Source organism: Oryza sativa, chromosome 3 (assembly GCF_034140825.1).
Source record: "Oryza sativa Japonica Group chromosome 3, ASM3414082v1".
NCBI lineage: Eukaryota > Viridiplantae > Streptophyta > Magnoliopsida > Poales > Poaceae > Oryza > Oryza sativa.
The window spans coordinates 11,630,169-11,644,782 of NC_089037.1; the positions used below are offsets into that span (position 1 = coordinate 11,630,169).

At 44.3% G+C, this 14,614-nt stretch overlaps 1 protein-coding gene across 1 annotated transcript; it reads left to right on the forward strand.

Moving 5' to 3' along the window:
• Positions 1-9,612: 9,612 nt before the first annotated feature.
• Positions 9,613-14,614, forward strand: LOC4332673 (probable inactive receptor kinase At5g10020). Its single transcript, XM_015773592.3, has 4 exons — positions 9,613-9,822; positions 9,918-11,503; positions 12,029-13,648; positions 13,750-14,614. Exons 2-4 carry the CDS (start codon positions 10,588-10,590, stop codon positions 14,337-14,339), a joined length of 3,126 nt encoding a protein of 1,041 aa, XP_015629078.1. The 5' UTR covers positions 9,613-9,822; positions 9,918-10,587; the 3' UTR covers positions 14,340-14,614.

Consider the following 14,614-nt stretch of genomic DNA (forward strand, 5'->3'; position numbering starts at 1 on the left):
AAAGAAGCATTCTCTGACGTTTAGCAGTAAAGGTTAAGTTTGGATAATATCTTCTGGTCTATTTGATAATTGATATGGATGACTAATACTCTGAACACTGAACATTTCAACATCCATCATACTCTGTTTCCCAAGGGTCTAGTCATGTAGGTCAACAGAAATTGCCTAACATTAGATACCGCAATGTGTTCCGGTCTCTCAGATAGCAACTCAACAACGAAGCCATGGTCGCGCAGACATCGTTGTTTTTTTTTCCCTGAATGATTGATTTGCAGCTCGCCTTTCATGCTTCAGCTTTCAAAAATTCAAGCCTGGTGTTGCTTTACGTTTCATGCTAATTCAACTGAAAAACCCCTGATCCGCCAGTGTAAACAAAATCTTAATCGCTACAGTTGTCTATGTCTCGTGTGACGTTGCTCTTGCGGTGTAAAGCACGCATCATGCATGCCCCAACTGCCCAACTACAAATCTACAATTGGCTTGTACGGGAAAATAAATCAGCAGCTAGTTTAAACTTGCTAGTCTTCAATAAAAAAGAACTTAGGGTAAAACAAGTCTACTTAAGTACGGAAAATAAATATACTCATTCCGTCAAAATGTTTGACACCGTTGACTTTTTAGCACATGTTTGACCGTTCGTCTTATTAAAAAAATTTATGAAATATATAAAACTATATGTGTACATGAAAGTATATTTAACAATAAATCAAATGATATGAAAATAATAAATAATTACTTAAATTTTTTAAATAAGACGAATGATCAAACACATACTAAAAAGTCAATGGTGTCAAACATTTTAAAACGGGGGAGTATTAGGCTACGGCCTACGGCTTATATTCGTCGGGTTACTGTTCATAGGTCAACGGATTCCCCGAATGTGCCAAACCACAGGCAACCCCTACTACACTCTAGTATTCTATTACTAGTAGTACTTAAATTTGTGTAGTAATAATGTTACGACGAGGTCATGGTAAGGTTCGTTCAGGTGGAGATCTTGAATTCATATCATGATCATTGACAAATCATCACTAGTGTTTGTGTCAAGCTACCAAAATGCGCATTTTCCTTTGATCTATGAGCATGTTTAGTTGGTGAAATGAAAATGTTTAGGTGTAACATCGGACATTTGACCGGATGTCGGTAGGGGTTTTCGGATACAAATGAAAAAACTAATTTCATAACACGCCTGGAAACCGCGAGACGAATCTTTTGAGCCTAATTAATCCGTTATTAGCACATATGGGTTACTGTAGCACTTATGGCTAATTATGGACTAATTAGGCTCAAAAGATTCGTCTCGCGATTTACATGCAAGCTGTACAATTAGTTTTTCTTTTTATCTATATTTAATGCTTCATACATATGTCCAAAGATTCGATGTGATGTTTTTGGAAAAAGTTTTTGGAACTAAACAGCCCCTATATTACTTTCAGGTTCTGTGATTATTTCAAGGTTAGGAGGTCATCTGGTTAGGAATTCAGCTAAACATATCTTGACTAGAGAATTGAAAAACGGTGACAAGGCTAAAGCACTCCAAGCTAGGGGTGGAAACCGAGAAGGTATCCGCCCAAGGCTAAAGCCCCCCAAGCTAGGTTGTGAAGCGGTAAGATGGAGAAAATGCTATCCGGTATTCTTCGTGGTAGACTTTGACTTATGAAAAAAAAATGTTTGATAGAACTTGTGGAAGTCTAAGGAGTTTTACCTAGCTGCATGTACGATTGTCTTTTTTTCACCGGACCGACGAAATGACGCCAATCGAATTTGTTAGAGAGGGGAGCAAACTGGTACAATCGCAGCACATAATACCGCGGGAGGTAAAGCACAATAACACTCAGGGCATACCTGACCCTGAAGCGTTCATCTACACTGTGTATTCCCTCCGGTTTCATTTTAATTGATGTTTTGGATAATGACACGGTCTACAAAATATATCTTTGACCTTATTTTTTTACTATAATATATATAATAAATAAATACATATTTATTTTTATTATAGTGCTTTGAAAGACAAATCTATATATGTTATTCTAGTTTATTTATACTAAATATTTTTAAAGTTATTGATGGTCAAAGTTATAAAAGTTTGATCTCAACCTTATCCAAAACGTTAATTATTATATAACCGGAGGGAGTACTCTACAACCTATGGCTACCACATACTCCGTTGAGCTTACAGAAACAAACCAGCCATTTACCAGGAACGGCTATGCTAACTACCTGTCGACAGTTTTCAGGATTAAAAACTGTCAATTTTTTAGCAGTTAATTTCGCGCTAAGATTTATGCTGAGATATTGAATCCTCCCAAATTGAGTTAAAAACTTCTGCCGAGGGTTATGGGCCTGTTCACTTTGATGCCATTTTCAACCTTCCCAAATTTTGGTAAAGTTGCCAAAAAAGTGGCTACATTTAGTTTGTTGCCAAATTTTAGTAACTATATAAGAAATCCTGCTAAAATTTAGGTTTTTTTTTGGCATCAAACTGATCAAGCCCTAAGAGACATTCTGAAAAAGGCACGCGTTGCGCTCCTTCCAGATTTGCCAACAAACCAGGATTACCGCAGCATCAAATAATTTTCTCTGTTGCTTCCCATAGTTCTTCCTCACCACCAGCCAGGCAGCCACCATTCAAACACATCATTATCAGTGATGGTTAGCGTGAAATCTACCCGTTGGCACTCTTGCTCCTAGACTTGGAAGGAGAAAGGGCAGCTACCCAGTACTTGCAGGTCTCATATGCAACCTGACATAGCGGGCAAAACTGTTGGTGGGACCGGCTACGTTTTTGAAGATTGTCTGCCATCAAACATCTCCCACGCCTGGATAACCATATAAAGAACTTGCATTTACCCGGGAACCTTGCCTTCCGTATTAATTTTCGGGCGTGTTTAGTTGGAGAAAAGAAAATTTTGGGGTGCCACATCGGACGTTTGACCGGATGTCGGAAGGGATTTTCGGACAATAATGAAAAAACTAATTTCAGAACTCGCCGGAAAACCTCAAGACGAATCTTCTGAGCCTAATTAAGCCGTCATTAGCATATGTGGGTTACTGTAGCACTTATGGCTAATTACGGACTAATTAGGCTCAAAAGATTCGTCTCGCTATTTTCTCCATAACTGTGCAATTAGTTTTCCTTTTTATTTATGTTTAATACTCCATACATATGTCTAAAGATTCGATGTGATGTTTTTGGAAAAAACTTTTTGGGAACTAAACGGGCCCTTCAGAAGCTGCAATAGATTCTCCCTTGAAAGAACATCTTGTAAGCAGGTGCTGCACTTTGACAAAGACCACACAATCTCGTTGGGGAACGAGACCGAGAGCTGTGGATTGTGGCACAAATATCCCAAACATCTATCGCACTGAGGCTTGCAAGGAAAGACCACCAATGTACGATTCTCAAACACAAAATCCAGGAGATGGTTAAGAGGGTTTGTACTAGCTGGCTCTGGTAGACCTGATCGGCTTAGCTGCAACTGAACACACATCCTTTCGGCTGTCTCAAATATCATAACGGGTTGAACAGATGGGTCAGAAGACAATATCTGTAGATTTGCAAACAGGCCAGCTTTATGGGACAGGAGCCCACGAGGCCCACTCTAGGCCCATAATCCATGCAAACTGTGAAAGGAAGCTGAAGACTGTTGGGCCTTGTTTGTACACTTATCAGCTCTCCCATCATCACACCGAATACATGTGAACATGTACAGCAAGCGTGCAGGGTGCCACTGCATATACTACTCCTATCAATAGTTCAATACTCGATTCCTACCCTTTTTCACGCTAAGAGCGCAAAAAGCCAGTTAATAACCGCCCTTATCACAGTTCTCCTCTACCTCAGACAATTGCACTGTGAAAAAGTCCATCGCGGGCTCGCAGCAACGAAATTCAGTTGGGTCTTACCGATCAGCCGCTTAGTTCTCGTCTTTTCGCTTATACTTATACTTATCAGCTAAAATTTAAATTTTCAACTTTAAATTTGGAGCTGATTTTGAGGTCTTTTCATCGAAATTTATTTACCAATCTTTACTTTTAGATCACTGAGAACACGTATATAAAAATTTTATTCACAAATTACTTTTCGTTTGCAAATATACCGTTTCGCTTATTCCGCAAATAAGCAAAACGATGGCTCCGAAGCTACTGCATAGACAGTGGGTTTCATGTGCAACTCCGGGCTCCACCGTGCACCGGCCGGCCCCGTCTCCTAACCACTTCGCGCATCGCACAACAAAATATTCTCTCCATTATAAAATAAACAAACCTAATGTTAACACCCAAATCTAACACCTAAACACAAAAGTAGAAAAATATCACCGAACGTAACAAAATACCAGATTTCTTGTGTGAGGCCGATCTAGCCGCCGCCGCACTGCCAATCAAACCGGTGGTGTGGGGTCAGTCTGACTGACGGCATGTGGCAGTCCGAGTCCAACTTTATCGGATCTCGGGTTTTCTTGCTTGAGCCGAGGTTTTTCAAGTTCTAATTGGTTTCTACCCTGAGTAAGATGTGGAGAAGGCCCTATAGGACGTAATACCAACACTTTATAAGGACTATGGCATATTCAATTGAGCACACAATCTACTTACACCACTTTGTCAATTGAATCGCTTTTTTCAATATTACGTCTTTTTTTCCTAGTTTCTATTCTATTTTGTCTATCTTTATCGATTTGTGTAGTAAATCGTTCATCTTCACTACGAGAGTGTGAATTTTCTTTATAGGTTTGTCTCAAAAATCTTAAGTTCTGCTCATGAAATGGGTGTTTATCCCCCCCCCCAATTCATTTAAATCGGCTCCACTAACCGGTTTTAATTTACAAAATCCAACTTGCCATGGATAGTGTGAATTATTTTTATAGGTTTGTCTCGAAAATCTTACGTTCTGCTCACGAGATGGGTGTTTATCCCTCATTTCATTTAAATCGTTTTAATTTACAAAATCCAACTTGCCATGAATTTGTTTAGATGGGGACGCTTAGTGACTTTCAAATCACAGCTAAAATATTAGGTGTCCGTTAGTACTGGATGTGACACATAGTAGTACTACACTTTGTTGTTCCGTTAGTACTTGTGGATGTGACACATAGTGGTACTATTTTGTTTTAAAAGACATGAATATTAGGGAATGATTTAATAGCAAAGAATTAAAAGGGGTGATGCTTCGAACCCAGGTCGTCTAGCCCCACCTTGTGGGGTTAGCCGAATGATCCGTGAATGCTTCTCTAAATTTGTTGTACTATAATATATCATATGTATTCCTCAATTTATTTTCTGTGTGAAGGAGGGAGTATCTATCAGCGGGATCGACGGCACGCCCATTCTGGCAAGTGGCAATGGCGTCTCGTCTCATCAGACTCACTCTCACCCGTATATACTGTAGCGAGGAGTCACGTACGCCTGGCCCATCGTCCACGCATGCATCGCGGCGGCCGGCATCGGCTCGGCTAGCTCGATCTAGGCGCACGCAGATATCGCAGGCACGCATGTGCAATAAAGGCCATCATCGCCCATCGATCGCCGAGGCCTACGTCGAGCTACGCCGCGTGGTTAATTGCACTTGCAGCTCGGGCCTACTACGCCAGGTCAAGACCAGCATGGGCCGTTACTATCATCGCCTGTACTACACCTCCCGTCTTTTATCGATCGATCGATGGGCCTTTTTACGTACGTGCCGTGCGTGCTGTGTGCCGCTGCAGGCGCTGAATGTCTCGCCGTGCCGGAAGCCGGAACGGAAGTGGTAGTAGTAGATCTTTTTTAGCCTGCCTGAGTGCCTGTACACGCCATCATTGGAACTTGTCTGTGCAGGGCCATATACTCCAGTGTAATGGCACGGTTGATGCGCATATACCACCATACCGGCATGAGTAAAACAAAGTAGTAGTACTAACATGGCGTAGGTTGTCGATCTACAGAGGCTATACACTACTACAGCATTGACGTGCTGGACTGCTGCCCGGCCGGCCGGATCCACCCTTCCAGCGTTCCATTTATGACCTCATTCCTCCTCTCGCCATCCTGTCATCCGGCATCGGCGCAAGACACAGCATTTTCGGGTGAATGGTAGGAGTGGTACGGAAACCAGCTGTGACAGGTGTAACCGTGGCACACACAATTAAACCTTTTCCCAATACGAGAATTTTAGGCGAAATGAACACACTCGGTCTATCATCCATGATCCATCCCTCCTGGCTGGGCTGGGTAGCTGGCCGTGGATGCGTAGTGAACGACCGGTTGCTAATGAGTGGTCGATTGACCGGGTGAATCACCTGGGTCCGGTCGGGCCCGACCGGGCCCTAGAGTGTGTTATCCTGGAGGCGCGAGCTAAGAATAGCTGTCACCGGCGTTGCGCGCCATCATTGAGCGTGTGCACGAGCCGATCTCCCGGATCTCCACGCACCCATCGGCGAAAATACTGTACTCCGTATTGTTAAGAGCACCCGCAATGGTAAAGTAAGGTGCTCTTTATATAAAACATATACATCTTAGTAATAGACTAGATTAATAGTAAACCATATGTCTACATGGGTATCTATAGCTCTCTCAAGCATTGTCTCATTTTTTTCTATAGACTATCTCTAAGTTAGTAGATAATTTTGCTCTCTCTCTTCATTTAATATCTTCTAAGTAGGAAAATATACTGATATAGATCTCTTATAGAGAGTTTATAGATAACTATTGTGGTTGCCATAATGCTACCGCCCACACCGCGGCACTGTCACCCAGGCCGGCCAGCCAGGCGCAGGCAAAGCTCAAGATGAATTCATCAACAAAGAGGGCAAAAGCGTGGCGCGCGCCCGGTCCACCCACCCCGCCCTCGCGCGCGCGCCCACCTGTCCGTTCGACCGTCGCCCGCAATCTGCTCAAGCTCTGCCCCGCAAGCGGCACGGCAACGCAACGCTATGCTTGGCTTGCGCGCGCGCGCGCGCAGCCTCGCGCGCCGTACGTGCGGTGGACCGGTGGTCTCCTTCCCTTCCGAACGGGGCAACGACGCGCGCGGCGGACGGGTGACGCCGCGGTGCATCTCGCGGCATCGCATTTGATGGTCTTTCCGTCGACGACGCGCGGGGACGAATTATTGTGCCATTTACTCCGTCCGTTGCCTACTAGGACTACTACCAGTACTAGCGCAAAATGTTGCGCGCTGGGTAGGGCGTGGTAGGTTTTGATATTGATTGGGGCCGAGATTCACTGGAGTACTAGTACTATAATTACTTGGGAAGGCTGCAGTGATTGCACACTAGGAAGGCTTCCCTTGAAGAAAAAAAAAAGAAGATTGCACACTGGAAAGGCAGTGCGTGCGGCACTCAAGTTGTGCGTGTGCGAGAGATGCGCTGGTGATTTGTCGTGATTGCGCCCATTATTAGCCTGCGTTAACACTGCTTAATAATGACCGTAATGATTTGTACCGGAGGTGGAGCACGAGCGCGTGTTTACCCATCTGTAAAGCCGGTGGAGGTCACAGTAATAACGGAGGAGGAAGACAAAAGTGAAGCGAACCAACCAACCACTCGACATGTCTCGGCTCGGCTCTGACGAGCGACATGGAGTTGTAACAACTCTGGAATTAACTGAAGCTCTGGTTAATTAGTTTCTCTCCAGTTTCCAGTCTCCACAGGGTAGGTGACGGATTAATTTTGCTACGCTATGGGGCTAGCTACTGTACGAGTAGTAGTAGTACTTCCTCCGTCTCAAAATAAATGTAGTTTAGTACTATTCACGTACAACGTTTGACCGTTCGTCTTGTTTGAAATTTTTTATGATTAGTATTTTTATTGCTATTAGATGATAAAACATGAATAATACTTTATGTGTGACTAAATATTTTTAAATTTTTCATAAAATTTTCAAATAAGACGGATGGTCAAACGTTGGGTATGGATATCCACGGCTGTACTTATTTTGGGACGGAGGTAGTACTTCATTGCAAGAGAACAAAACATTTCCCAATTCCCACACGCGATGACGCGCGCCAGCGTCCAGAATCCGAGCTGGAGCGCTCGAAGAGGATCCGGTACACATAGGGTTCCTCTAGCTAGGGTGTAGCGAGTCAGCCAGGAGCCCAGGACCGAGACCAACATCTACTGCGTCGCCTTGGATCCAAATGCGAGTTACAGTCTGCGGCAGTACAGCGTGGCGCGGCGCGCGCAGCGAACGGTAGCGCGGATCGATCAGCGGCGGCATGCGCCGATCCGGATTCTGGCCGGTCCATCCATGGCATGCACTAGGCACTAGCACCAGCACCAGCACGCACTACCGGCCGGCGCCACGGAGAAGAAGGCGACAACACGGGTGCCGCCACGGGGAAGCCAACACCGGTGCTTTCGACGCCGTCGTTTTGTAGCCTTCCATGAAAACCCCCTGGGACCTTGGCCTCCCATGCAGGTGAGAACATCGATTTTTTTTTTCTTTTTTTTTAAAAAAAAACAGAAGACGACGACGTGCAGGTGAGGTGTACTCGTACGTGTATAGTAGAAGAGCAGAGGAAGGAGTAGTTTTGTTAATAATTTCCCCTGATGAAAAGCTCTTTGTTCTGTCTGTCTGTCCCTAGTTGTGAAATAAAAATTCCTGATTAATTAGTGAGCCAAAGTTGGTCGGTTCGCTACTGGAGCAATAACCCCCGTGTTTCCCGTTGTATTTAAAGGTCACGTTGCCCTTAATTTATTTATACACAAACAAAACATGCATTGTTAGAATTTTACTAGCCTCAAGTAGTCAGGTTGATTCGCATGATCATATCATCATCCAGGTCCATCGTGCCGTGCATTCTTCTAGTAGCCGCGGATTCAGGTCCATCATAATTTCCGTGGAATATAATTTAGGCACTGCTCCAACGAAACCCTTCGGTACGGGCCTGAACGACGAGCCAATCGAAGTATAAGACGACAACCGTATCGCTACGAACTTAGGATTAATGCAGCGGTGTACTACATCAAGTAGCAACAGTAGCAGGGGCTAAATACCGTCGCGGCGTTGCCGCTGTCCGTGCAAGCCGAAGCCGCGGGGTATTCGGCAGCTGACATGTGGGCCCTGTTTGGCAGAGAGAGGAGGGATTAGTGCTAGTAAGGATCCAATAATGCTCAAATGATCTCGCGGTGGTAAATCATAGGCCGGGACAATCTGTCAGTAATTCAGTAGTATACTGAACTTTACTATCGTTGGGAAAAGATGTTGAGATCAAAGATAAAAGGAGTACTCCTACTAGCACTGTGGCAGCACTCTTTCCTGGATAATTGCGTGCTTAAAGAAGATAGATCCCTGTGTTTTTCCTAATCTGCGGTGCTGGACCTGCTGATAGCCTGATGACACCTCTGTGGAGGAAGAAGGGCCATGGCTAGTTTTTAATCCTGCTTTTTCAGAAACTTTTTTTGGAAAGTAATTCCTGTGCATTTTTTCCATCCTTTTTACTGAGATGTCAGTGACTGAAACTGTCTCGAAACCTGTGTAAAGGAATGCAGTGTTACCGGACGACCTTTTGGGTGTTTTTTTTTCTGCCTACTTCATCAGTTCATCTGCACCCTCTCTCTCTCTCTCTCTCTTCTGGACTCCACTCGAGCAGCAGCTAGGGTGGGCACCGTTTCTCTGTCCATTGCTAGCCCTCTATCACTTGCGCCCACACACCCACACACACTCTACGCGACGAGCAGTCGAGCGCAATCGCAAGCATACATAGAGCATGAGCTCGCTGCTTGCTCGGTCCTCTTCTCTTCCTGCCCAAAAGGGTGGAAGCTACATTCTGTCTGCGACTCGTCATTAGTACAGGATTGTTCTTGGATGCGCAACCAGCCAACGACTCACAATACGCTCGCGGGAATTAAGGTCAGCTGGTTTCACTTGCTGTTTTTTGTTGATTCCAATCTGCTCGCCTCTCTCCAAAAGTTGAGTGTGGTTTTTTTGCTTGGATTGGATTCCAGGGCTTAATCCCACTCGGCCAGCGCGGAAGTCGGGAGAAATTTGGGCATCTGCTGCAGCCATTGCTCGATTCTTGGTGTGGTGGCTTCTTGATGGGTTGGTTTGGTTGTAGAAGCAGCCCAAGACGCCTAATTTCCTTCCTGCTCACCTCACATTTGGAGTGATTTGATGTCTTCGTGCAGCATTTGGCCACTTATATCTGGCCTTGCTCCTTTTTTCAGCCACATTTCTCAGTTCTTGGTATCCGGTTGGCACCTCGATGTGTCCGCATTGCTTCTGGAGTCCCAATTCTAAATTAGCTAGTAGGTCACATTTGCAGTGACCTTGGTCTCCTGGAGCCCTGGGTGCAGCAGCCTTGGAAATTTCTCTGCATTTGCCAAGTTTCTTGCCCTCAGCGTGCTCGTTCTTTGTTGATAGATGTCCTAAATCCTGCGTGCCCGGTTGATCTGCTCCCATTTCTAGCATTTTCCATTTCCTGGTGCACCATTCTTCCAAACCTCTGTTCTCGTTCGGTGCCGAAATCCCCAAAATTTTGGTCTTTTACTCGCACTCTTGGTTCCAAGTCTCATAAACCCTACCTACTTCACTTCACACCCAGTGTTTGGAAGACTCAAGATTGCTCCGCCGTTTGCATGAGCAGTGCTTGTATTGGCTTCAGAGCTGGATCTTACAATGCGGCTCCTGATATTGTGCTTATCGATTTGGGCTGCGTCTGCAGCCGCTGCCATGGCTGGTACAGACATGGAGGCACTATTGGAGTTCGGCAGAGGCATCCGGCAAGACTCATCCGGTCATCGGGCCACTCCTTGGAACCCCACTAGCGCGTTGGATTCTGATGGCTGCCCTCTCGATTGGCATGGCGTGCAGTGCAGCAATGGCCAAATTCTGTCAATTGCATTTGATGGAGCTGGGCTTGTGGGTAATGTTAGCCTGTCGGCTCTTGCGAGTATGCCGATGCTTCAGAACTTGTCCCTGTCGAATAACAAACTGGTAGGCGTCTTGCCCCGTGATCTCGGGTCTATGACTTCTTTGCAGCTATTGGATCTTTCGAATAACATGTTCTCAGGTCAAATTCCGGCTGAATTGACTAAATTGGCTAATTTGGGACATCTCAATCTCTCTTCCAATGGTTTTGGTGGTGCATTGCCTTTGGGTCTCCGGAACTTAAGGAAACTGAAATATCTGGACCTTCGTGGCAATGGCTTTACTGGCAAATTGGATGACATATTTGCAGAATTACAGAGCCCGGTTCATGTTGATTTGAGCTGCAACCGGTTCTCGGGTTCATTGATATCAATATCTGACAACTCATCTGTGGTTAGCACACTTCAGTACTTGAATGTTAGCCACAATATGCTGTCAGGAGCATTATTTGAGAGTGATCCAATGCCTCTGTTTGATAGCCTGGAGGTGTTTGATGCAAGTTACAATATGCTTGAGGGCAATATTCCACCATTTAATTTTGTGATTTCCCTCAAGGTGTTGCGCTTGCAGAACAATAATTTTTCTGGGTCCATTCCAGAGGCGCTCTTTCGACAGACCTCCATGGTGTTGACTGAACTTGACCTCAGCTGCAATCAACTTACAGGTAAATCAGTTCTCCTACTATCCATCGCATGCTTCTCTTAAGAGGAATTATATTTAGTTCACGCTTTGATATGTAGCTTGTGCTGTGCTATCACAATTCCCTGGTGCTTGAACAGACAAATCATAGTGATTAGACATGAAAAATAAATGCATATTTCATTCATTCCATACTGTTTTGAACTACTCCTCCATTTCAAATTACTTGCATTTTAGCTTTGTACTAAATCAAACATTTCTATCTTTGACCATCGATGTCTAGGAATTCTTATAGTATAACACCATTTGAATTATATATTATGAAAGTATTTCTCAAGGTGAATCGAAAGACATGTCTTATGATGTTAAACTATATGAATTTCTAAAAGTTGATGGTCAAAGAGACAAAGACACAAATGTTTGACTTGGGACAAAACTAAAATGACAAGTAATTTGAAACGGAGGGAGTAGTTAATTGTTTCTAAACGATGTATTGCACTAACCAATCATGTGATTAACTCTAGTTTCTGAATTTTCTTGTCTTACACAGGTCCAATTAGACGTGTAACATCAATGAACTTAAAGTACCTGAATCTGTCATCCAACAGCCTTCAGGGAACTTTGCCCATCACATTTGGGAGCTGTTCAGTTGTTGATCTGAGTAGAAACATGCTTTCAGGGAACCTATCAGTTATCCGAACTTGGGGAAATTATATTGAGACGGTCGATTTGACCTCAAATCGGTTAACAGGAACATGGCCAAATGAGACAACCCAGTTTTTGAGGTTGACTTCGTTGAGGATTTCCGACAACTTGCTTGCAGGAGAACTACCAACTGTTATTGGAACTTATCCTGAGCTGATTTCCATCGACTTGAGTCTCAATCAGCTTCATGGACCATTGCCTGGAAATCTGTTTACAGCAGTCAAACTGACCTATCTAAATCTGTCAGGAAACAGCTTTGCAGGGACTCTTCCTCTTCCTAATTCTGAAGCAAAGAGCTCAACTTTTATAGACTTGTTAGTTCTCCCTGTACAAACTTCAAACCTCTCATTTGTTGATCTTTCAAACAATTCTTTGAATGGCTCACTGCCTTCGGGCATTGGTGCTTTGAGTGGATTGGCATTACTGAACCTTTGCCAAAACAACTTTTCGGGGCAAATTCCGAGAGAAATCACCAAGCTAAAGCATTTGATATACATTGACTTATCAAAAAACAATTTCAATGGTACCATACCCGAGGACCTCCCTGATGATCTTGTTGAGTTCAATGTCTCCTACAACAATCTATCTGGCTCAGTTCCAAGCAACTTGTTGAAATTTCCTGATTCATCTTTCCATCCAGGAAATGAGCTGCTTGTTCTTCCTCATTCTGCATCACAAAATGGCCCTGACAGTTCTGGAGGGGGGAGACGCGGTATGAAACGTGGAATTCTGTATGCATTGATTGTATGTGTTGTAGTCTTTGTTACTGGGATTATTGTGCTTTTGCTTGTTCATTGGAAGATCTCTAGCTGGAAGAGTAGTGAAAAAGGAACTAGCCAAAGCAAACAACCCGCAACTGTAGGAGAATGTTCACAGAGACAAGGAGAAGCTCCAACACCAGAAATGCAAGAAGTATCACTAGAATCATCATCATCTACAGAGTATGTAGGTAATCCTTTACCTGGTAAGGAAAGACAGCATGAAGCACAAGATGTGTCAGTTCATGCTGATCAAATAGGCAGTAGCTCCACCCTTAAAGACAATATGGCATCTTTGATGCCTCCATTGACATCGTCACCTCCTGATGTGCGCGCGCAGCATCAGCACTCTGTCCTGAGAGTCCACTCTCCTGATAAAATGGTTGGGGATTTACATCTTTTTGACAATCTTGTAGTGTTCACGGCCGAAGAGCTCTCCCGTGCTCCTGCAGAGATCATTGGTAGGAGTTGCCATGGGACATCCTACAAGGCTACACTTGACAATGGATATGCACTGACAGTAAAGTGGCTGAAGGAGGGATTTGCTAAGAGCAAGAAGGAATTTTCTCGTGAAATAAAGAAGCTTGGAACTGTTAAACATCCCAATTTAGTGTCCATGCGAGGCTACTACTGGGGTCCTAAAGAGCATGAAAGGATCATTATATCAGACTATGTAGATTCTACTTCTCTTTCTTCTTTCTTGTCTGGTAAGATGATTTCTTCACTATCTTCATTTTTTAATTCTATATTTTTATGCTGAAGGAGTTCTTGAAAAGGTTCTGATACATCTCTATTATGATCTGCTCAGAGTTTGAAGAACGGAATATTCCGCCTCTATCAGTGGACCAGCGTCTGAACATTGCAATTGACATTGCGCACTGTCTAGATTACCTACATAACGAGCGAGTGATCCCACACGGCAACCTGAAGTCATCCAATGTCCTGATCCAGAACGCAAGTCCATCTGCTTTGGTTACCGACTACAGCCTTCACAGGCTCATGACTCCAATCGGCATGGCCGAACAGGTCCTCAATGCAGGGGCCCTCGGATACTCTCCACCTGAGTTTGCTAGCTCCAGTAAGCCGTGCCCTTCCCTGAAGAGTGATGTGTATGCCTTCGGTGTCATTCTACTCGAGCTGCTGACAGGGAAGATTGCCGGGGAAATCGTTTGCGTGAACGATGGTGTGGTCGACTTGACGGACTGGGTAAGGATGCTAGCAAGGGAGGAGCGCGTTTCGGAGTGCTACGACAGGCGGATCGTGGAAGCTCATGGCTCAGGTGGCGCCCCAAAGGCGCTGGAGGACATGCTGCGCATCGCCATCCGGTGCATCCGGTCTGCATCCGAAAGGCCGGAGATTCGGACAGTGTTTGAGGACCTTTCATCCCTGTCATCTTGACATAAAATTTCTTGACAGTGTACATCTCGTACTTACATCAGTTTGCCGAAATTCTGGGAAGGGTATACTAACATCTGTGAACTGTTTAGGATTTTGTGGTGGTGTTCTGGTCTCTTGAGCATTTGATTGTTTGGGTTCCTCTTCCTTAGAAGCGTCGATTCATTTTTAGTTAGTCCATGATTTTAGCCCTAGATGATTGTGAGAATAAGTTTGTGCATTGTTATTTTGAACATCAGAAAGAAAATAAAGATATGTGTAGTTATTTTTCTCTTGCA

What these genes read in the sequence shown, in the direction of transcription:
- LOC4332673 (XM_015773592.3), top strand. Translation starts at nt 10,588, where the DNA reads ATGCGGCTCCTGATATTGTGCTTATCGATTTGGGCTGCGTCTGCAGCC. An exon ending in CAGCTGCAATCAACTTACAG is followed by an intron (nt 11,504 to 12,028) that starts GTAAATCAGTTC and finishes TGTCTTACACAG; the next exon opens with GTCCAATTAGACGTGTAACA. An exon ending in TCTTTCTTCTTTCTTGTCTG is followed by an intron (nt 13,649 to 13,749) that starts GTAAGATGATTT and finishes TGATCTGCTCAG; the next exon opens with AGTTTGAAGAACGGAATATT.